The sequence below is a fragment of the Atractosteus spatula genome, chromosome 17 (assembly GCF_055471065.1).
Source record: "Atractosteus spatula isolate fAtrSpa1 chromosome 17, fAtrSpa1.hap1, whole genome shotgun sequence".
In the NCBI taxonomy this organism is placed as follows: Eukaryota; Metazoa; Chordata; class Actinopteri; order Semionotiformes; family Lepisosteidae; genus Atractosteus; species Atractosteus spatula.
Window position 1 is genome coordinate 17,942,048 of NC_142722.1, and position 23,871 is coordinate 17,965,918.

The 23,871-nt window shown below is 42.8% G+C and overlaps 1 protein-coding gene across 6 annotated transcripts in view; it reads left to right on the top strand.

The window, feature by feature from the left end:
- The first annotated feature begins 5,013 nt into the window (after positions 1–5,013).
- The window catches only part of emid1 (EMI domain containing 1), a 106,146-nt gene continuing 87,288 nt past the window's right edge, over positions 5,014–23,871 (top strand). For 4 of the 6 annotated variants that reach the window (XR_016094350.1, XM_088935835.1, XM_088935840.1 and 1 more), the window contains exon 1: positions 5,407–6,019. Coding sequence is in view for 5 of the 6 variants with exons in the window: in XM_088935835.1 (XP_088791961.1) it covers positions 5,829–6,019 (191 nt within the window). In the remaining variant the exon portion in view is untranslated. Of the gene's footprint in view, positions 6,020–23,871 lie in introns of all 6 variants that reach the window. The other 2 variants (XM_088935837.1, XM_088935838.1) reach the window with 2 other exon arrangements.

The following is a 23,871-nucleotide window of genomic DNA, read 5'->3' on the forward strand; positions in this document are numbered from 1 at the left end:
CTTACTCCCATGTAGACACTAGGTGGCACTCTAAGAGCCTCAGTTCCTGGCCAAGGGCACACAGGCCCACTTGTTCCTGCCTTTGCTGCGTTTTGGAGACTTGCCAGGACATCAGAGCGGCGCTCCAGCCTCAGCCCCTGCTATTTTTATCTGCCAAGACAGATCTCTTTATTAAGCCTCTTCTTTATTTTCCGTGGAGTTATGAAGCTCCCACATCTGTGCGCTCTCACCACAGAGAGGGAGCAAAATCCGCCAGGATTGAGAGTGCTTCCACCAAAGCTCTTACCTCATTAATCCGGGTGCCTTGTTGTTCTATGCTTCAGGTAATAAATCAGAACTGCCCTTATCAGACTCGCAAAACGGCAGCTTACCTTCTTTTATTCTGAGACCCGTCTTGCGAGTGTAAAGCTAAGCTAATACAGAAAATACACTTTACAAAGCTTGTTCTTTGGCCTTACTTTCAAAAAGAAAGAAATAAAAACAGCAAATGTACAGTATTTCATTGCTACTTGCGCAGACTGGCTTCATGACAGAAAGGCCTGTATAGCATGAAGTGCCGGAAGAGGTTGACCAGTTAAGTGCATTTTATCATCCTCTCACTGACAGACTCAGCAAAGTATTGTAGATATATGGATCATGGCATAACTTCTGGAGCTTAGTGTCTGAACTTGCATGCATCCATTTTCTAACTGCTTCTGGGAAAATTCAGGATGGCGGGGGAGCAGAAGCCTAACCCAGCAAGCAAGAGGCGCAAGGCAGGGTACACCCTGGACAGGACACGCACACAGACACACTCTCACTCTTACACACTCTCACGCCAGGCCCTGTTTTCCCAGAAGCCAATTATGCTCCTATACCAGTCTGTCTTTGGGCTGTGAAATGTGTGAGAGCACCCAGAGGAAACCCATGTGAACACAGGGGAAACGTATAAACTTCACACAGATAGCAACCCAGGTCCAGACTTGAGCCCAGAGCCCCAGTGCTGTGAGGCAGCATTGCTGACCACTGCAACACGGTGTCTTCCTCTGATAGTACAGTTATTTGCTTTTGTTGTAAGAGTAATTATTACCGTTTCAAGAACTTTGGTAACTGGTCAGTGATACCCCTTCATCACTTGCTGAACACTCATTAAAAGTGTCAGTAAAGATATTCTGGTGCATTATCTAATAAAGTACAAAGGACTTCCATAGTGTTTCAGCTACAAAGTAGTATCTCACACGAGCCAATTCACTACAGCATACCTGTAAGTACCTCTTGCTATAGATGAGTGTGTAACAAACTTTGAAAAAGTTATATTGACAAGTACAGTATGTATTGTTAGAAGATGTCTGTTACACTCAGTCCAATTTACTGAATTCCGACAGAAGGAGCAAATGTCTTCTGTTGCAATTTTGCCTATTGTCACCAAGCTCTTGACTTGGTGCCTTTTGTTATCTGTGGACCACTTAGCCATGCCAATTTGAAAATGACATACCAATGCCACTAGTCCAGCCCAGCGTGGTTAGCTTATCAGTGTTTCTCAAATTCTTCTAAAACAAGCCACAAAACACCCCAATTCCTAAACTGCAGTATGGGCTTTCAATTTCATGCTACACTACTCCCAGAACATCATAAAAGACACATTCCTTCTCCTGGGAGTAAAAAGAAAGCGTTTTATGTGGGTGCTATAAACGGGCCAAAACTCTATACTGGAGCTCAACACAGGAAAAGTCTTGGGTTTTTAACAATGATTGCTGAGCAAATTACTCTCGAGAGTGCGTGCTGCAGAGTTTCAGCAGGACAATAGAAAAAGGAGCTCTTTATATTTGATTACGCAGGGGGAAAAAAGGTATACGAATACAAGACTCCTCATTGCAGTCAATCCCCAGGAGACAGAGATTATTTTCAGCTGCGCAAGACTGAGAGATTTAAGTTAACCCTAAACTCTGAGTTCCTGCTTGGCACCAGATATGTAGAAGCCCTTAACACAAAGTGCCCCCCCAAAAAATATTGACACATAACTAATCCCCCTCGCTCTCTTAAACCATTTCCGTTCCGTGTGATTGGTAACATGTGCTCTGTCGTGTGTTCTGGGCTCCTACTGTTGCACCAAACCACAGACTGTACACAGAAGACAAACAAAAGGCTGGATGATGTTTAAACAGACTAGAATCCCTTGAAAACATCTTCAGCCTCTTTCTTCTTTGGACATTTAGAGGATACACACATACAGCGGAACTAACTCACAAAAGAGCTACATTTTCAAACTAGTTTTCTGAAGATTTTCAAGAAAACCCTTCTTTGATATAAGAAAACCTTACTGGTTTGTCCATTATTTGCTTCTGCAGACTTGTTTGAGTAAACCTACGCTAAATCAGTGCCCTTGATTCCACCAGTCCTTATAAATCATGTTGAGTACAGTACAGCGAGAGTGCAGTACAATTACAAGAAAGAAGACTGATATTAAGACACAAAAAACAATGGTAAAACAGCACATCATGTTACTAATTTACCATGTTAATCTAGTATAAGGGATAGTGTTTTTCTAGAGGTGTGTACAGATATAAGCTTTATTTTATAAGCACTTTTCATAACAATCTAAACACTGTACAAAACAAAACGTTGGGAAATATAAACATAGGAATAAGGCAACACACATCAATTAAAAACAGAAACATCCATAGGAATTCCATTTTAAACATGTATTTGTAAGGTAGAAATTGACAAAAGACAGAAACTCAGAAGGAAGCATACTATACCTCACAGGGTATAGGCTTATAGCAAAAGACTCTGGTCAGAAAGGGACAAACTAGACACAGGTTCCAGGGCACTGAAGAGCACTGATAGAGGCTGTAGTATATGAAAAATATACCAGGGAGAGATTCCTTTCATTGCCTCAAATGTCAAGAGCCATATCATGAGGCAAAATTCAGCAGGAACCTAGTGCAGGGATTTGAAGACAGAAGTGAAAAACTGCAAAGAAAAATATGTAAATAATTATGGGATTTACAATTTCTTTCACAATGATACGCTTTATTAACCAAAACTTTTTTTTAATAACCACGATGGTTTATATTTACCAGTTCCGAATTTTTTTGAGATGCAATAATGAAATAGAAAACGAAGAATAATTAAAAATACACAGTACAACCATTTTATAACCACTTTATCCAGTACAGGATAGCAGGAAACAGAGCCTAATCCAGCAAGCAACAGGTACATGACAGGAAATTAAAAATCAGTGTATATGAAATAATAAGAGAACCCTTAGTTTTCTTAGCACAATTAAGGGGATAGTTAGAATCAGGTGTTTGTGAGCGGTCCTGTTCTACATAATGGTCAGAAACCTTACAAGTTTGATCAGCACTTAGTGGAAATATGTCGTGCCACAAACAATTTTGAGAGGGTTACAAAACCATTTTGGGCTCCATCTATTCTGTCAGACGATCTAAAAATGGAAACTATAGTGATCATAGTGACTCTACCCAGGATCAGATGTCCTGCCTGACATATTATGGCAAGACCTGAAGAGGGCTATTCATGAAAGGAAACCCTCCAATGTCACGGGCTTCAAGAAGTTCTGTAAGGAAGAATGAGCCAAAAATGCGAGAGACTGATAAACAGTTACAGGAAGCGTCACTGAAAGTCATTGATGCTTAAGGAGGTGCCACCAGTTGCTGAGACTATGGGATCAAGGGATTATTCAAACAAGGGTATTTACTCATGGATCATTTTGTTAAATAGCTGAAATATATCTTTGTGTTATGTGTTTAATCGGGTTATCTTCATCTTTTATTAATACTTTAACTAATTGCATTTTAGGTCTCTAGAATATACCCGAATATAAAGCAGCAGATTGGGCTGACATACTTTTTCTCTGCACTGTATCATTGCCAAAATAAAACCTTGTTTGAACTCTAGCTACCAAGTTGTGAACATATTGGCATTTTTGTAGGGTGTTCTCTGACAACCTGGCACATAGAGCATTGCAATACTCCCAACGCAATGCAAGCAGACCTAGTTTTTCTGCAGCAAGCACTGACAAAACAACACAACTCAGGAACACTTCCCAAGAGAAAGACATTTTCTGCACCTGTGCCCAAAAATTTGACTAGGGTCAGAAATACTCCCCAAATTTTGCCTTTCTTTTTGGCTGCTCCAGACGTCGGCTACAGTTGAACACACTGTGCTGAGATGTGCTGATTTCAGAGATCTTGATCTGGGGGCCCCTGTGAGCTCGATGAGACACTGACCTCCTTGACCTTAACAACACACTCACCCCTTCTGGAGAGCTCAGGTCAGGCTCTGTGGGGTTTAGTTTGGCAACATTCCTAGATGAGGAAAAACCTGCTGGGAAAATCTGAGAAAAGGCTAGCCTAGACCCCTCTCTGACGAACGTCAATAACGAATGAAGCTCCTGTGGTCTAAACGAGAGATGAGTTTGTCTAATGTGCTTTATTTCCAGCATGCAGTACAACACGTTACAACAGTGTGTGAGCCGTCGTGACACTGGGGACTGAATAAACCTCACACGGATCACGAGTCCATCTGAGATGAGTTTTAGAACGAGAGACAGGGGCTCCAGCAAACACTGCCCGAGCTTTGGTCACAAGCATTGAGGTGGCCATTTCTCCTTGAGAAAGAAAATTTGACTGACTGAAATTAATAAAAAAAAAGAAAGGAGAAATTCACTCTGAAATGAAATGGCTAATACAAAAAATATGTATACTTTCTGTATGGCTCTTGCCCAGAACCTTCCAAGAGAACAGAGGTCGAGCAGGACCTCAAAGCTGGGTGCTTGATCAGGTCACACCACATGGCATTGAAGACTCCCTGAGCACCTGATCTGTTCATAACGACTTCTAGCTGTGCAGTTGTGTAAAGATTAACAGCACGAGGGGGCACGAGAGAGGGGGCAGGGTTGCGTGGTTAAGGCATTAACTTCACTCTGCAGTTGGGAATGCAATATTAAATGAGCAGTTTCACACAAGCGCTCAAGAGTTGATCAGCTCTCTGTCAATAGTCTATAATGGACTGTGCGCTTCTTCACAGGCAGACAAACCGCTGAGAACTGAAAGAGGGAACGGCCAGCTTGTGATCCCGATGATCTTTGGGCAAAACTTCTCCTCTTTTTAATGATTTACACTCTCGGCCCGTGCCTCGCCGAGGCTCTTCCAGCGGTCCGAACCGCTGAAACGGCGCGATAACTGACCACTGCCGGCGCGACCTCGGCTTGGGGGCAGTCCGGCGCTAAGCAGGAGCCAGCGATTAAGCCCTGGGCAGTTCGTGTCCCCGGTGAAAGGGCGACAGAGAGGAAGGAGCAGGAACAAAGGCGATTCGGCGGGCAGTTCTTAAAGAGACTATATAAGAGTGTCTTCTCCATTGTGGCCTCCGCCTGGAAGACGCTTTCAGAAGTGAGAGAGGACCAATCTACCGAGCTGCTGCTCAGGGAGTAGGGAGGGATAAGTAACTCCCAAGTAGAGTTCAGTGCTACTTTTCAGTAGTGCTGCAAGACGGCTGGTCCTTTTTTTTTCCTCTCCCCCTTTTGAGTTCCCAATGTTTCTGCACTTGGTACAGAAAGGGGCTAGCCTGTGAATGCGGTCAGGAAGCGGACACTGTTTAAAGCGGTCTGGCCAACGGTGAGACGCTGTTGATCTGTATTTTTAATAGCGACTGTTTATTTTTTCAACGGGATGCGCTTCCTCTAAATGAAAGCCAAATTTGGAAGCTAATTTTTTTTATTTACGTCCCCCACCACCTCCTCCTCTTCCCTCGGAACGGTTTTTTTTTCTTTCTCCGAAGAGAAACAAGCTAAAAGACACCGCCGGACTGCCGTTGCCGCCGCGGAAATGAGGGGGTTTCGGCGGCTCTCGGCCCCCGGGCTGTGCCGCGGGTGGTGGCAGTGGATCCTCACGGTGCTGTCGCTCTGCTCCTCGGGGGCGCTGGCCACTTGGGGGGCCGGACTTTACAAGTACCCTTCTGGGGCTCAGCACGGCAAGGAGCAGCTGGGAGCTTCGCACAGCGCTGGGTACCACAGGAGGTAAATGCAGACCTTACCCACATTTTCGTCGTTCGCTAAATTCCTGGTGTTGGAAGTTACTAAGGCACAAAACAACTTGATATAACTTTCTTTGCTTTTTCCTCTTTCTGAAACCTGGCCATGCATTCGTTTTGTTTTGTTTTTTTGCTTTTATTTACTATGCTGTTAGCCGTAGTAGTTTATCAACATTATGTCACGTTTGGCATGCTTCTTATTCAGTACAACGTATTCGGTATAACTATTACCCGGTAGATTCATCATTATTATTAACAGCAACAATAACGGGTGGGTATACAGGTTTGCGCTGTATTTATCTAACGTTGTTAACAGTACCATACAGTGTGAGTAAATCCGGACGGTGCACTGTTTGCGCTAAGCGTCAGTGGGAACTCGCGGAGCGGGAGCCACAGGACGCTGTTCAGGCGCCCCGCACAGTGTGGATCTCGGTAGTTTTCAGTAGGTAAGTCTTCCTTACCTTCGCACTTGAAATCTGACCCTGCTAAGGAGGAAACCAGCCCTTGTAAGTTACACACTCGCTGCGTCTGACCCTGCTCGATAAAGGGCAAGGCTTCGCTGCTCGGTAAGGAGACATTTTAATCTTGAAAAAGGCCGCTACAAATGTCGCCTGAGACCGATTTCGGGTGTCCTGTGGTTTTGTACCGGTTTTTTACTGTATATGACTGAGTCGCTGTGCCACAGTGCTGAAGCCCCCAAATGAAACGCGTTTTGGTATTGAAGTTATCATGAAGTGTAGCCAGCCGGTAATGATCAGTGGGATCTATGTCCTAATAGAGTGCTACAATATGTCCAGCATGTCTTTGACCACCACCTAGTTTAAATCAAGAAATTAGGCGCCGCGGAATCAGTGGGCACGGTCTAGGAAGCGTTTAACACACGCTGAATACCTTTTCAAAAGATAGAAAATAAGTGTATGCGTTTTATTGAATATATCCTCTTAATGATTAAATTATTGAGTGTTCGTTCAGCGAGCACAACAGACGGCGAGCCCCGAGTTCACGGTAGCGGTTTGGGTGCAGAGACAGAGAGATGTATGAAGTGGCTTTAATTAATAATTTAACTTAATTAAACTCCTGAACGCACTTGGCTCGGACTTGTAGGAAGCCACAGCCAACGGGGGATCAAGGGTGATCACAGTATAGTTAGGAACAGGAGAGGGAATTTCCTCAGGTGATCTTCACAATAGGCTAGTTTAGCCTAGGCTAAAACTTAAAATTAAGGAAAACTAGAATATGTAGTATTTCATTAAATTGTACGCGCAACCTCTCAGTAAGCTCATTTGCTGAATTTCTCAGGATTGGCTTCGAAAAATGTTGACGAGGATGACTTTAATTTCCCCTCAAACTAATTAATATTACTTAAAACAAAAAACCATCCACATAACATCATTGAGACTTTTTCTCTGTAATCCATTTTTTATTTTCCAGAGAAATATCCTTGTTTTCGTTTTCACCGATTTTTCTTTAAACTTTGAAAGCACACTTAGTGCGATAGTCTCGATCTTAATTTAAATTCTAACTTATTTTCTTTTCGGTTCCGAGGGTCTGACATTACAGCTCCGCTCCCATGTCAGGAACGCGGTTGGGGCTCTAGACGTGTAGCTGAAAGGAGGTGGGTTTGAACCCTGGGTCGGGCCGTGCGGTGCTGCTGTGCCCTTGAGCGCCGCTCTCGGGCTGCTCCTGCACCTGAAGACGTGTGAACTCGACAGGCACTCAGGATGAATGAGAATCTGCCCTCGTTTGATTTATCTTCGGTTAAATAAAGGTTATTATAATAAAATAGTAGCGATAACAATAAACCTTTATTTAACGATTTGTTAAATAAGTAAATCAATTGGGAATAAATGGTCATAAAGTCTGCTATTTGTCCTGCTGCTGCTACTACTACTACTACTTATTATTATTATTATTATTATTATTAATAATTGTCGCTTTTCATTACAAAGAATCCTAATGCCCAAAGCGGTTTGATACTTTTATACTATTTCTCAGAATACTAGAAATAAAATGTGGTTACTTATGAATTTTCGAAAATCACTTGCCTTACGATGAAAAAATAATTGTACATTTGTTCTAATTCAGCCATGTTGAAATGGGTTCCGTCCTATGCAGAAAACGAATTTAGCGTTTCCTTTGAACTAGTGAAGAAAATGTTTTCTGCGTTGGAAGCAGACTTCCTCCCAGGCCGATAGGGGGCGCGCTGTCTCGTAAGCTGGGACTACAGCAGTTCCACTTTTCGGCAAGAGCTTGATGAATTTCTCAGCAGGAGGCATTCACGATGACCTGGGCAGGCTCGCTTCCCGTATTCCTAGGTAACTTAAAACGTCCAGTACTGTATCATTATATTATTTTACTGGCTTTCCTGGACACAAAAGTAGGTGCATCAATTAAAAAAAATGAACGTCTCGGTTAAATGCATCTAGCTTAAGACCTGGCAGTGAGCAAAGATTTAAAAGTGGGACGGGACACATTTATCAGCTCTGAATTATTGCTCAAGGTTTAGAGAGCTTGTATCCTTTTATCTCTTGCAGTCTGAAGCTTTCATCTAGCGAGTGAGTGAGGACCTGGTCTGTATCTGTCGATTATTCCCCCTAGACATACATAGGAATATCACTTTCTTTCTTTATGGGACCTTTGCTTTATTAAGCCAGACTTGTTCATTCATCCATCAGGACCAAGAGGGTCTTGAGAGTGAGCCAGCGATGACTGAGCTTCCTCTCTATTTTTCAGCGCTCAACTTTGACTGTTGCTTCCTCACCAAACAAAAGGGAACAGTGATACCAGGACATCCCGTTCCTACAGATTGCTTCCTTAAGCATGTCATTTTCACTGGCCGGAAAGGTCTTGGAACATAAGAGGTATACAATAACAAGTGCTGTTGTGTCTCTGCAGCCATAACAGCTTTACACGTGTTTACGTATTGTAGTGCACAGCGGCGCGGTGCTTAGCGTTGCGCACTCGCAGTGTTGAGGCCCTGGATTCTATGCTGGACATTGAGTGCGGTCTGTGTGGAGTTTGCATGTTCTTCCCGTGTTCGCGTGGGTTTCCTCCAGGTGCTCCGGTTTCCTCCCACACTCCAAAGACAGACTGGCAGGGTAACTGGCTTCTGGGAACCCTTGTCCTAGTGTCAGTGTGACGGAACAAGTGAAGGTTTATTCCATGCTGAAAAGAGAAGAAAGGAAACACAGTGTTTCGGCTGTGGAGCCTTCTTCGAGTGTCACCCGGGAATAAACCTAGTACTTGTTCCTCTGCAGCCTACGCGTGCTGACGCAGCTCCCCACCTCTGATGGACTGGTGTCCCGTCCAGGGTGTACCAGCAGTTGGAACATGGATGGATGTTTAAATATCTCCATACTTCTTTTCCAAGAGAAAAACCTAGCAGTCTGAACTGCAGACTAAAAATTCCCCCCATATTTGTCTGTCTGTACTCCCCTTTATGTCAAGAGTGAATTAGGATTCTCTTGGATTCTCAGTGTTTTCTAGTTAGATGTATGAGGATGAAATACTACACCTTTCAGAGTCATGTCTATAAATCCTGAATCCCAATGTAAATTAATAAATCCATTCAATAAATACCATGGCAGGTGTTGTTTTCAATCCCTTCTTAGGGACTGTAGCTATGTGACTGGGGGATTTTCTGGGAAAGTGAAAATTAACTGAGAATGTGTGGTTCAGACAGATACCTCATAAACATGCCACGCAAACTATCGCAAGCAAACATGAGGTCTGGAGGCTGATTCTGCTGTTCTCCGATTATTGTTGTGAGATGCTTAGGTGGAAGAGAGTAGCTGCTAAAGTTGCTAAAGTCTTCAATTAACTTGTATTTGTAATATACTGCTTAGATTCTCTTTTATCTTATACCTGCATGTCTTTTTCCATGCAACGAAAGTTTTCGTTGCGAAAATTTTTTGCAGCATTTAAAAATAAGATTTGGAAAAACGATGCTACTGGGAAGAAAAAAAAATCATCTTACTCCTTCTCTTGCTGCCTAATTATTGTTTGATTAAAAAATGCAGCTGCATCTGAACATCATGGGAAATACAGTGTTCCCATTGCGCCTTTGAATTCAAGCCGCAGTGCCCCTTGGACGACATATTTGTAAGAAAGCGTCAGTCTTCTTTCATCTCTATTTGCAGTGAAATATCGTTCCCCCAAACTTCTGCCGTTTTGACTTGATCTTTGTGACATCTTCTTTGTCGAAGGGGTCGTCCTGAAAGCTTTGGGCCAAAACATGCGTCAGAGATACAGAGACACAGCCCAAGACATTAGCGATGACTGCGGTTCCTTGAACACAAATGTTTATTATTGCCTAAAAATGTCATCTCCGAGTGAAAAGCACCCTCACTTGGCATTTTTCAGAGTTCACAGGTGTTACTGCCACCCAGTCATCTGTCACTGTCTTGTCTTACGCACAGACCCCTGCCTGCATGGTTTTCTAGCATGTTTATTAAATATGGGCAGCAGCTCCCATTTTGACAAGTTGTTGCAGGACATGTTTAGCTTATTACTGCAGATATCTGTGACGTTTGAGGTACTTTGTGTCTCAACTGGGGTGCATGTTTGTGATTCATGCCATCAGACATTATCACCCATTCTTTCTTCCTCTTACAAACGTTCCATGATGTTTTGTACAAGGGAAGAAATGCACTGTATCCCATTTGTCTTTAGTGCACCATTCCTTATGGTGTGTCTTTGGAATAGCGTGGGCCCACTGTTTGAGAGCACTCAACATGGTCTTTTAGTAGCTGCAACAGCAATGTTTTCCAGTGTTCCCTTTCATTGTCCTTTTTAAAAAAAAGCATCACTGCAATGTGATCCAAATGGCTGAACACTCAAACCCATAAAAACATTCCATAATGGCAGCGGTTGAAAATTCCTATTCCACTTTTTTTCAGAATCTAATTAATTAGCACATTGGCTGACATCCACCATAATGCTGCACTGGCAAATTCATGTTATTAAGATTGTTTTAACCTCTGTCACATTTACTGTTACAAAACCAAAGCAAACCAAACCAAATGCAGAAGCAAAACATTTTTTTAATAATTATTTTACATTTTGAAAAAAAAGATAAATATAGTGAAATACCTCAACATTTGTCTTCAATATTACAACAGAAAGAGAATTCTTCAGTTGACTGTGAGATGATGAGCTCCTCTTGCGCTTTTGGAGAGCTGTGGGATTTGATGTTTGAATTCATGGCTGAGCCATGGCTGAGTTCTAAATAGCAGAATTGTGTAGAACAGGCTGTGGACATTTTGGAATGTCTTGCTTTTCTATTGTGTTTCACTTGTGTAAAGTAGTAAGAGGTCTTGAATGTGCTGGGCTACAGCAGTGTGCTGGGCTACAATGTTATATGACCCATTGTGATAGTGTGTTGGGCTGCAGTGTTCAGTAGTTCAATGTTACATCTGGGGAGTGAAGTATATTCACTAGTTTAGTGTTAAGAGTTCTGGGCAGCAGTAGCTCAGTGTTAAACCTTTGGATTGAGTAGGTGTACAGGCTGATTTATGTTTTCTGTGTTTTGTTTACTCATGTGTCATGTGCTAGACCATCATACAATATAACCAACACTTAATGAGGGCTGCTTTTAATGGAGACATGTTTGGGATTAGGACTGAAGTTGTTTCCTTTTCTGCCTGGCTCTTTAGCCCCATAGGATTCAGCCAAACCAGGCTGCAGAAGGTCAGGGCAGTGTCATTAACCTCTGGCACCTGCATCACACTGCTCATTAGCAAACAGCCAGGAGTCACAGCCTCTCTCCACATTTCCTCTCACCTTGCTTGTCAGTGTGTGTAATTGAAATAGGGACATTCACTAATGACTGGTGAGCTTAACTCTGCCAGCCTGAATGGAAAAATGAGCCTCCAGTGAATAGCAGTCTTCTCCCTTCACTTATCTGTCTTCTACAGTGGAATGGACACTTGGCACAATGGCTCTTTGCCTTAGTTAGATGACTGGCAGAATTTTATGATCTACTGTATATTTCAGGATTGCTCACATACTGTAGTTTCTAGACATAATACCTGTGCTTTTATCCTAAGATGTCTAAATATATTTGGCTGCCCAGCTTGCTATCATCCATCAATCCATGTATTTCCCAACTGCTTATTCCAATTCAGGGTTGCAGGGGAGCCGGAGCCATGAAACAAGACGGGGTACACCCTGGACGGGACCCCAGTCCACTGCACGACAGACACAGACACACACACTCACACCAGGGCTAAGTTTTCCACAATTCAGTTAACCTTTGGATCTTCGGCCTGTGGGAGGAAACCCCCTGCAAGCACAGAGAGCACATATAAACTCCACACAGACAGCCCCCCAGGTCTGGAATTGAACCCAGGGCCCCAGACCTGCAAGACGGAAATGCTCATCCCTGCTCCCGAATAGCCTACACCACCTTCCTAAATTCTGATAGGATTAATCCAGGTCCGGAGCGAAGTTTATTAAATCGTCTTTCTTCAGAAATTTTATAATTAAGGTTAGCTGTTTTCTTTCCTATTGTGGGATAAATTAATGCTGCATCTATTTCAAAAATGAAAACAATGATAATGATGCACAGCAGTAAGCTTAATACTTAAGCATACAAAAATTCCAAAACTTAAAACATGTTCATTTAAAAATGAAGGCTTGTTAAACTGTATCATATGAAGAGAGAAACAATGGGCTGTGATCATTTTCCCAGTGGTGGATTAAAAGAAGTTGAATTATGAGTGATGAATAGGCTTGTTTATTTTCAACATTTAGATTTTTGCCATGCACACGACAAAGATAATTATTAGTTTCAGATGACTTTGACACCAGCTAATTGCTGTCTTACACTGACCAGAAGCTGGGTAGCTTTTCTGTTTAAAGTGGTAACCTTGCACTTTATTAGAGGTTTGTTTTTTTCTGTGTTAAGACAGTGAACGATGTGCTCCTAGTCTCCATTCCACCACCTCAAGGGCCCCTTCATTCTCATATCGATCTCTGTCCTCACCATGCTGGAATTTTAATCAGAACAGCAAAGCCACAGATCACCACCTCTTCAGGATTCATATGTTTAGACAGTGCCTGTAATTTCTCTTACCCTCCCATACTGTTACCACACACCAGTCTGCACTCCTCTCCGTGACATTCCTTCCTTGCTGTATTCTATACCTGCTCTTTGTTTCCTGCTTGTGATGTAGTGAGCGATGGCTTTGTGAGAGAACCTTCATCTTGGCTCGAAACATAGGATCCAGTGGCGTGGCCTTGAGCCAAGATGGCAGTCTGTTAATTGGAAAAACCTTCTAAATGAGACACAGATGGTCTGAATGAGTAAATAGCACTTAGAGGTAGTGGAATTCAATGCAAGGTAAGGTAGTCATCGTGATGGAGTTTGCAGGGAATTAACTGCTCCTCCGGGCTAATTAAGAAACTTATAAGAGCAGTTGGGTAGAAAATGGTTTCAGTTTGCATTTAGGCTGCAGCCTGGAAGAAGGCAGAGTGAGAGCTCTAGTGGGGGTTTCTCACTAGTAACAGGCTGGGCTGACTTGTGAAGGCCTGTGACACTCCGTGAGCTAGGGAGGTGCTGAGGGATCTCCAGGTGCTTCACCAGAAGGCTGCGTGACAGTTTGTTTGCCAGGCTCAATGGGATTGAAATGCTTTGCTGAGGAGCGGCGTCAGCTAGCAGGGCCAGGGCTGACTGGAGGTGTTGTTATTTGGAGGAGCTGGGGCATCGCCTGGCAAAGTAGCAGTGTATCTCCTCCCCAGCTGAGAGAGAGAGAGAGAGAGAGGAGTCTAGATGGCACAGTTTAAATCCTGAGCACTTCCTGCACTCTCAACATCAGCAGACAGATGGCTGGTCTCAAAGAGTGTGACACGAGGGACCTCCAGGAGCTCCAGGCTGCTGCTGGGACAGGATGCAAGGCTTGTTTGTAGGAAAGTGTCCTTGACCACACAGGATCAGCTGTGAAGTCATTGCTGGTTAGTGAAGTTTTCATCCTCTGGTGAAGAATGAACGCACAGAGGATTTAAGTAATTGAATATTCCAGCGCCTTGTCGTGTTTAACTGATTTGTGTAGATTGTGAAGGGGTGACGGTTAATTGAGTTGACTGCTCCAGGGCCTGATTTATGAAGACTGGTGAGTGAAGAGTTCATGAAGATCTTGTGGCTTGTGTGAGTAGAGCCTAGTGAAGAGCCCACCTGGAGGAAGAGAAGCCTGCAGTCTTCCCCAAGAGGGGAGCTCTGTGGACTCCAGAAGGACTAGAAGAATAGACAAACCACGATGTTTGTGAAACATTAAGGTGACATGCTTGCGGTGTTGGAAATAGGGTGGTGTGTCAGCTGTTGTCACACTGCTCGATGGACATGGTTTTCATTCCATCCTGTACTGCACAGGAATTGCACCTCTAGTACAGTATGTGGCTGCCTCATGGCTTTGTTCCTCTCTGTTGTATTTTTATTTATTACTTTATTTATTATTTGCTTAAAAATAAAGAAATTAATCCTGCAATAAATTCTGGAATCACCTATTTTAGTCACAGTGGGAGCAACATGCATTTTCAGGGCTTGGTGGTGCTCTCGAAACACACAGACCTTTTTTGATAACATTTCATTTGCGGGTCTTGGTGCATTGCGACTGTGTGCACCACCTTATAGTTGAAGAGGTCACAGGAGTGATCTGAAAGGAGCTCTCAGCTGAATGCGCGTGTTTCATGAGAGGTAGGAGGGGAAGGAGCAAGCCTCGTTCTGTAAAATGAGATGGTTATGGTGACATCACACCATGCGCCTCTCAAGAACACCTGCCTGTGAAGTGCCTGTGGCAAGGTGCGGGCCTTTTGATGTAGTGGATTTAGCTCCTGTGTGCAGTTCCGTGGTGCTGTGATGTCTGTTTTGTTGCATCAGCAAGAATAAAAAGTAATGGACAGTAAAGAGGCATGTGTATTATGGAAAAATAAGCCATTTCTATTTTAATTTGGCTGTATTCAGTGCCATATGAGAATGATCTGCCAAAACTTTTTTTTCCCCACATATACCTACATTTGGTCTTGGTTAAAACTACATTATTTGGGATAGCAGTACTATTTTTGTATCTTAAGTGTGTTTTTTTTACAATAAAGAGTGGTTAAAAAGCCACAAAGTGGAGTCTTTATGTACATTCTCAGTACATTTCCTTATATCACAAACACACTGCTCTGACCTTTGTGTGCATTTGTTAAATATATAGCAAAGTTCTCTCTTACTGTTGCATTTTAAAGCACTTTGGAAGACGTACAGCTTCAGAGGAGGCCTTTGACAATGCTTCGGTGTCTTCTTTGAAAATCCCCCGGGCTTTCAATAGTCTTGTCAGGGGCTAAATTGAACCCAGCAGGAACCTTTCCTTTGGGTGAAAGGCTCATTGGCAGCCTCTGTTAAGGAGCGCCCCTCCCCTCACCCCATTACCACAATCCTTGACACGTCCTTTGAACCCCACTGAAAAGCCCCCTCACAATGGGCCACCCTTAATGTGTCCCATTAGCCTCCCCTTGAAAGGCAGTCCCTCTCCGTCAGCCTGTGAGAGGGTGTGCTGAGCACGGGGGCCCTTTTTAGAAATGGAAACAGGCGCTAGGCCCCTCCGTCCCCCTGCGGTGTCTCTCTCTTTCTCCTCGTCAGGTCAAAGCCCCCGGAGAAACCATCCTTTTATTTTCTGTTCCCTCCAACATCTTTTAACGATGCCCAGTTTGCCCTCTGAAGGTTTTGTACTTTTAGTTTTGTGCTACTAGCTGAGGGACTGTGATTTTCCTCTCTGTTTCTGCCCGTCCCTCCTACCTTAGGGAGGAAGTGAGCCTCACATTTGACTTCCAGAATGCCGAGCCAGACGTCCACCCAAGTCCTCCAATGTCGACCAGCTGCTTTAGAAAAAGACTCGGATATAGGAACTATCGAGCAGTGTCCCTCACAAAATTCTTTCGATTAACAGTTAAGCATAACAGTAAGCTGCAGCTGAAATCTTTATGCCTGCTGTTGCGGTAAATCTTGAGCTGTATAACTCTTTCAGAAGCAAAGGAATGGCATACAACAGCAGCAGCTTCAGATCTTTAATGTTTCAAATTCCTTCCACACAGTTAAGGACAGGTGGGTTCGTTGTTGGGCGGGAGGGGGCAGCGTGGAGGAATGGGTAAACCCAACTAGCCCTGTACCCACATCGCCTCTGTACTGGCCACGCGCCAGTCGTTTCTTTCTCTTTCGAGCCAACCTTTCCCACAGCTGAAGAATCTGGATTCGTTCCTGCACTGTAACTTTTCTTAATCAACTTTTTAATTCCTCCTACGTACAAGCAAGAGGAATGTAAAAACCCGCCTTGGGCAGAGTATTAATGAAAACAGGCTCAGTTGTACAGAAAACAGGCACTGAGAGCACCTGGGCTCCAGCTATTACTCAGTCTCTTTGCCCCGAGCTTGGAGAGCGCAGTATCTCAGGTTCTCTGCGGTCTATCACTCGTTCTTCAATTCACAGTCAATTGACTTTCTGGTAGTTGCGCCATGCTGGAGTGCAGATACTATACCATGCCATGCTTGTACTGCGGTTTGGTCTTTTGATTTCCTGAGTCCTGGTTTGTTTTAGAGTCAAAGCCAATTATTTTCCATATTTTCTCAGTGCTCTCTATTGATCACTTTTTATGTCTGCTGGCATTGCTCCGTGCCACTCAGCTCGCTGAGAGTGGAAGTGAAAACATGAAGATCTGTAGCTATTTTTACATCCCATTACAAACAATGGTTACCAATCACTCCCTGTGCTGCTGTGCTGTTGTGCAGTGAAAGTCATTTATTAATGGAGACGGTTTCACATCACATACAGTATCGGTCACTGAGCATCGTTCCTTTGTGTGTTAAGGGTATACAACACGCCTATATTGCCAAAATACTGTCTTAGGTTTAGTGTTCATTATGTACTTGCCAAATGTGTGATCACCAATCATGCTTTGATTTGTAATGCTGGCACTGAATTCACAACTTTCTTACAATCCTGGCAAAATGTTTTACAACTTTTCTATAAAGCATTTAGGGAGGAACTATACAGATGCTGGGGGAGAAGCTGGGTGCCAATTAAACTAATTTATGCTGCTAACGCGCAAAATGGCCACACAGCCTTTCCAAAATGGTATAGGAGACAGAAAATACAGACGTTATGTTATGGGAAAGAGCTTTGAATATTTTTAGATTTGACCGTTTGTCCTAAAAGTGATAATTAATTAATAACCTGATTTACCAGTCTGTGTTATTTTAGAACTTGAACGTTTCTGTTTCTGTTGGCTGTGTGTGGGTATTTACAATAGCACAAGCGCCAATTCACAGATCTGAAGACTGCTAAAAACATTGTTTTGCAAAATAAGCCTGTTATAACATATTACTGAACATATATTACGTGTGTGGTGTTGATCTGCAGTTGTGGTTCTGGAGAGTCTGTGTAGAGGGGCTGACATGATCCTAGTGCACACAATGCAGAAGGGTCTTGGTTAAAGACTATAGGTAGTCGTTTTGCACTTGGCTTTGCTCTCTTGAGTTGGCAGTAAGAGTTCATCGCCTTTCTGCCGCTGTATTCTCTCACTGCCCAAAGACATTAGGAACCCCACGTCAAGCAAGCAGTCTCATCTCCCAGCGACAGGGAGTGTGTGGCTCTCTTGCGGAGCGTGAGACTTACTTCCATCACTTTACCTGTCCAGACCGATCCCCAGATCTCCTGTTGACAAGCTGAGGAAGTTCAGTCTCCCGCAGTGTTATTTATCTGTGTTACAAGGCCACACTGCTGGAAGAAATGGGAAGGAACTGGACTGCAAATATTTCAGACCCTTGTGTGGCTCTGTACACAAAATTGGAGCTGCTCTTGATGTTCACAGGCCAAGCACCTTTTACAGTGGGGGTTCTGAATATTTGGGAGCATACTGTAGCAGGTAGGCCTTCCACAAGCAAACACTGACCCTTATATGCTCTGTTACACAGTCCAGATGACATGTTATTTGCAACAATCGGGAATTTTGAGCGTGTGTTTAAGATTTGGTGCCTATGCAAGTTTTATTATCGCATTCATTCTAACTTCCTTTAGTGTGGGTTTTTGAAACCCAGTGAATATTGACAAATATGTTTTTGATCAGTGCATTCCTATATTATTCCTATACAAAGAAACAATGAGTGAACAATAGGATATGCTCTTAATTCCGAGTCAAGCAAGCTAATTGAGAGGCTTTTCGAGGTGTATAGTCTCAAACTCTGTGCCTGGCATCACAGGTTCACTGACATGGCCCCGTGTAATGGCATGTTTGTCGCATGGCTTAGAGACGTTACTTTTAGCTGCTGAAATGACACCTGCCATTTGTATCCAGCATCTCAGGCCATCCTTCTCTGCCATCTGATTAGCCCATTTTCTACTGAAACAGAAGTCATAGGTATTAAAGTGCTGCACCCTCCAGATACAATCCCATAACCATTCCCTTAAAATGCAATGCCCCATTACAGCAAATAGACACTTCTGGGCCTTGTGAATACTGGTTTTGGTAGGGCTGAGGGCTCGTTTATCTAACTAAACTAATGATTCACATACCTGGAGCAATTATATTTCAAGAGTTCTCCAAACTAGTTGAGTATTCCACTCACAAATTTTCCACTCTTCCCTGTGGAAAAAATGTCTGAACATCTTTAAAACTTCAAATAAAAGAGTAAAATGTTATAAAGTGTACCCTGTGGCTGGACTCTAAATTTGAACCATGGACTGTGCAACCTAAATGAGTGTCAAATCTACTGCACCACAAGTGCCAGCTCTACGGAGGGCATTTCTGCAATTTCCCTCACGGGATCAATAAAGTATGTATCTATCTATCTCTGTTTTAAGTTTTCCCCTAACAGAATGCACACAGCTCAGCAACATCTGCAACCAATCACTGAGCGAGGAGTGTCAGCTCTCTGAACGGCAAACTCAATGCAATTCAAAAGACATGTGAAGACAATGCCAAGATCATGCCTCGTTTTTAAATGAATTTACATTCTACCTCTTTAATTTGAGCAACTCAAGCCTCTAACTGGACTAAGTTCTCAAATCTAAACATGTCTTTATTTCAAAGAAGGCTGTGTACTCAAAAGGAATAGTTTACAGGAAATTGGTTTGCAAAAGTACCGGCATTTCTGCCAATATGTCTGAGCCTTCAGTGATTTCCTTTAATTTCATTTTTTGACAGTAGGCAATGCCAGGGTGGGTCTCTGCAGCTTTAGGTGAAGCACCACTCCTTTGGTCCAAGTAAATGTTGGGGCCATGCTCCTCTTAACATTTAACACAAAAACTTTGGGAACCCTTGATTTATCTGTACAAGTCCAACAGTAATCCACACACTCCCACCTACACAAGACACTGCCAAACTTTTCCAGATGTGCTTGGGAGCGAATCATTCCATTATGTGTTCAAGCATAACAAATCATAATGGGGTCAGACACTGCCCTAAAGTAGTGGGATGCATTGTATCCAATTCTTCCAAGCACAAAGGCTGCAGGTTCTGTTTCCTTCTGTGATCACATGCGCACAGCTGATTTAGGGCTGTCCCGTTGCACCGCTCACCGGTGGACTTCCTCCCTTCGTGCAAAGAGACAGAGTGAATGACTGCAAAACTCATGTTTAAAAAGCCCTTGTGGAGCTCCCCGGCCGGCTCTATTGACCGACACCGAAGCCCGAATGGAGATTAGCACACGCTGGATTTGCAAGATCTTTATCTCTACATTCTGATGTGGGCAAAACACTCCCACCCTGTTCCCAGATTCCAGCCTGCCCACCGATCCCACAGGACGAGAGGACAAGCGAGGGATTGTTTACAGAGAGGAATAAATTAGCCAGGATCAGGGAGCCTGGCAAAAGAGGCTGTTTGTTGGGGCAATTAGACAACATGGGACCCACAGCCTGTGCCAAGCAGGGCCTTTATACTCACCAGCAAAGGCCGGGAAGAGATTGAAAGGATAATTGGCCAGGAATTCAGCCCTTTTTATGTCAGAGCCAACAGAGCAATGACACTGCTGCTCACTGCATGACACTGCTGCTCTGGGACACAGTATCACATAGGACTCGGGACCCCTCTAACCCTGTCCCAACCCCAGCTCGGGATTGCTGGGAAAACGGGCAGGAACAGTTTCCAAACAGAACCAAATCTCTGGGAAAAACTGATGCACATCATTTTTTGGCAAGTGAGTTAGTATGTCATTGCACTTTTGCCTGTGAATGACCGGAAATTGTTTTAAAGAAGATTTGTTGTAAATGTAGGTTGATCTTCTTTTCAATTCAACAGGCATGTTCAGTAAAAAGTCTGATGCCAATCAGTCCATGTCTGTATTAGGACATCTCAGTCCAGGATGTCCTTGTGTTCATGTTTTCATTGAAACTAAACTCTTAATTAATTTGTTGGACCCTTTCTGAACCAATAATTTCATTCATAAGTGCAGTTCTATTGTTTTCTTCTTATATTGCAAAAGATGTCCACAATTGGATTTTATAGGTAACATAAAACCTGCAGCTTTTATCAGATGAAAATATTGAGAAACATGTAATTAATCAAATTATTGGCAAAGTTAAGGTTTCATTTATATCACCAAGAGCTCAGCTGGTGGATTATAAAATGAAACAGCTGGCATTGCAGTTAAGAGGACCAGGTTTGTGGAGATCTGGTGTGTACACAATAAGAGACAATTAGATCTTTAATGGGAATCAGTTGCTGAGTAGAAGATGTGACTTCTTTTCATCTAAGGCACTGATGAAATCCTTTCACTGGACTGGGGCTCTCGTGGGCCAGGGTTAGAGACCCCAGATCAAAGGGCACATTAAGACAAAGTCTGCATGAACTGTGAAAGCAGACATGAAGGTGTAAGTGGCTTATTACTGTACGTTGTTACCCACTTTGTCTCCTTCCAGAAGTAAGGAGCCTGTTTATGAATAAGAAATAATCTCCTACTCGGAAATGGCTTGCATTTTTTGACCTCGCTGTAGCAGTTTAACCACACATCTCGGATTTATCCAGTCTTATTTCATGTGTGTTACAGACATATGGTAGTCATTAGCGGGGCAAGAAATCCAGCTCGGAGCATGTGCCAGGTCTGAAATGTCACCCACCCATCTACCCCAGACCCCCAACTGCAATGGCATCTTCAATGAAAGGGAAACTCGCAGACTTCTTTATTTTTCTTTTTTATAGGCCCTAAAATAAATGTTATTAATCCCAAACAAAACAGAGCATTTTTTACCCTCTTGTCACTGATAAGATGACACAGCGCCAGTATGTGTACATAATTATTATATACATACAGTTTGGTATTACACAAACTGCTAACACACGTGTGTTGCAATCATACCCTTACGTGCCCCAGACATTACACCTCTTTAATTAAGCCCCCTGTTTCCATTATTTATTTTTACAGACATGAGCATTAACATGCAGCAAAAATAATAACATTAAACTCCATAATATGAAGTGGAATGTGACTTCTTATATGACACATCTTAGGGGATTTGAAATAAATCTCATCTGTAATATCTGAAAAATGTGGTTTGGCCTTCTGAGCAGCTCAGTATGCTCATCAGAACTCTTTGTTGTTGTTTTTCCTCTTTCATGAACATCACCTCGGTTTAAATGAAATGCGTGCTGAACACAATATGGGACAAGTTAGAGAATTAAGAAGTTGATCGCTGCAAATAATTTTTGGTGTATCGTTTTGCAGTCCACACACACACACAAAGAAACACACAGAAACAATTTAAAGGCACGAATTAACCCAGACAGCATGTTTTTGAAAGGTGGTAAAAAAACCAAGAACACCTGGATAAAAACTACAGGAATTTGTCAAGAACATGCAAGCTCCACGCAGAAGGAGCCATCAGCCATTACAGCCTAAGACTTAAGAGCTGTGAGTCACCAGCATTATCCTCCAACCCCTCTGCTGTAATTTCTACAATCATTTGGAAAATAATTTTCTACTCTTTACTGTCCAAATTATGAAATGTGTTACTGGTATTTTCCAGAAATCTTCTTTCTGATACTTGAGAGGTAAAATTAGTTACCTATATGAGTTATTCTAACTTATCTTCAGTGGGAAGTGTTGATCTTAACAGTATACACTTAACAGCACATTATCAGTATCCTATACTTGTTTCTGAGTTTTCCTGTAGTCTCCTTTGTTCAGGACTGAGAAGGTTCAGTTCATTTAGTCTGTCTGCAAATACAAAACACCAGCCCTGCGCTTTGTTAAAATATAGTTTAGTGAAGAAACAGCAGGGGTCTTGGAACAGGCAGTTTTAAGGAGAATAGACATACTTTTATTAGTTAACTAAAGATTTTTTTCTACAGGAACATCCAGCAGGTCTATGACCAGAGCTGGCCCCTCCTTGCTTAATTGAACAAATTACTGATAATTGGCCAAAATTTAGCATGTTCTGAGTCATTACAGAAATTAATGGATTCAAGTTTGTCAAGAATTCTATTAAACTGTGAACCTCTAAGATCAGAGGTGCTCACACTAAACAAATCTGGAACCACACTGGAGTTTTACAGCACTTTCAGCTGAGTCCTGATGGACTCTCTCCACATTTAACCATATTTGGTCTCCTGCTTGTTTTTAACAAACAGAATTGAGGACCCATTTATTCCCATTTATACTGTCTCCCTGCAGGACCCTGGGTATTATATCTTGCTGAAGAGGATGGCAAGGTTGGGATTTGAATCCAGCTCTGACCACAACTCAAGACTACACCCCTGATTCTAGACTCAGATAGCATCTTCTGATCAGATTTCACTGGCTTGAAAGTCCCTTTGGCCAGGGAAATGTATAAAATATAGTGATCAAAAGTGATATACAGTTATCACAGCTGTATCCCACATAACATTACACATATACATTCATACATTTCACATGGGTTGCACTTCTTGGGATAAATCTAAAACAGATAATTTGATTGTAAGTTTGTGAGTTAGATCTAGGTTTTCTGAAAGGGTTTAACAAGGACAGTTCAGAGCTTACAGGTTTGTGAGTTTGATCACATAGGTTTTCAGGGTTCTAGGATGCTGAAAGAGTTTAACTCTGTATTACTCCTAACCAAAATACAGAGAACAGGACCAGACACAACACTATCTGCATCTTGCTCTGGGACTGTAAGACTCTTGTTACGCTAAGGGTTCTGGGTATGTGGAGCAAAAAAAACTGCTGAATGAGTTGTGGATGTTGAGTCATGTTGAGAGGTATGTAAGTAGACTTGCTGGGCTTTTGACAAGTTGTGGAACCAGACTGGAAAAAACCTTCTCAAATCTGATTCTTTTTATGTTCTTGTGAATTTTATTTTTCCCCAGCTCTTCTGGATTGCATTAAGTTAGATTTCTCAATTTAACCCTGAGATACAGTAGGTGTGTGCCCAGTCCTGCAGGGCTAATGTGTCTGCTGGTTTTCAAGATCTCTGTAAAACACTCAACGACCTGGGAGACGCTGTTAAAACGTCTGTCACGTTCAGTTCAGTAAACAACAGGCTGATATTCAGAAATTAGAGCTGATCTGGAAAGGTGACCACCCACAGACATGTCAGTACTCACCAGTGCCAGTGACAGGACATCCCTATTCTCAGAGGAAGCTGTCCACTGGGAATTTAGATCCATTTTCATTTCAGGCTGAACTACTCGCACAGTTCCTCACCCTCTGCTGTTTTGAGCGCTGTCAGGAATGCCATTGAACCCTGTGGGAGAGTGGGGCCTGACGCAAAACTAACACACGTCTGTATCGAGAAAACATGCAACGGGCGGATGTTTATTGATGGAAAACCCACAACATAAACATTTTGTAATGGGTCTCACGGCCGACTGAACCGACCGAGCTTGTCTA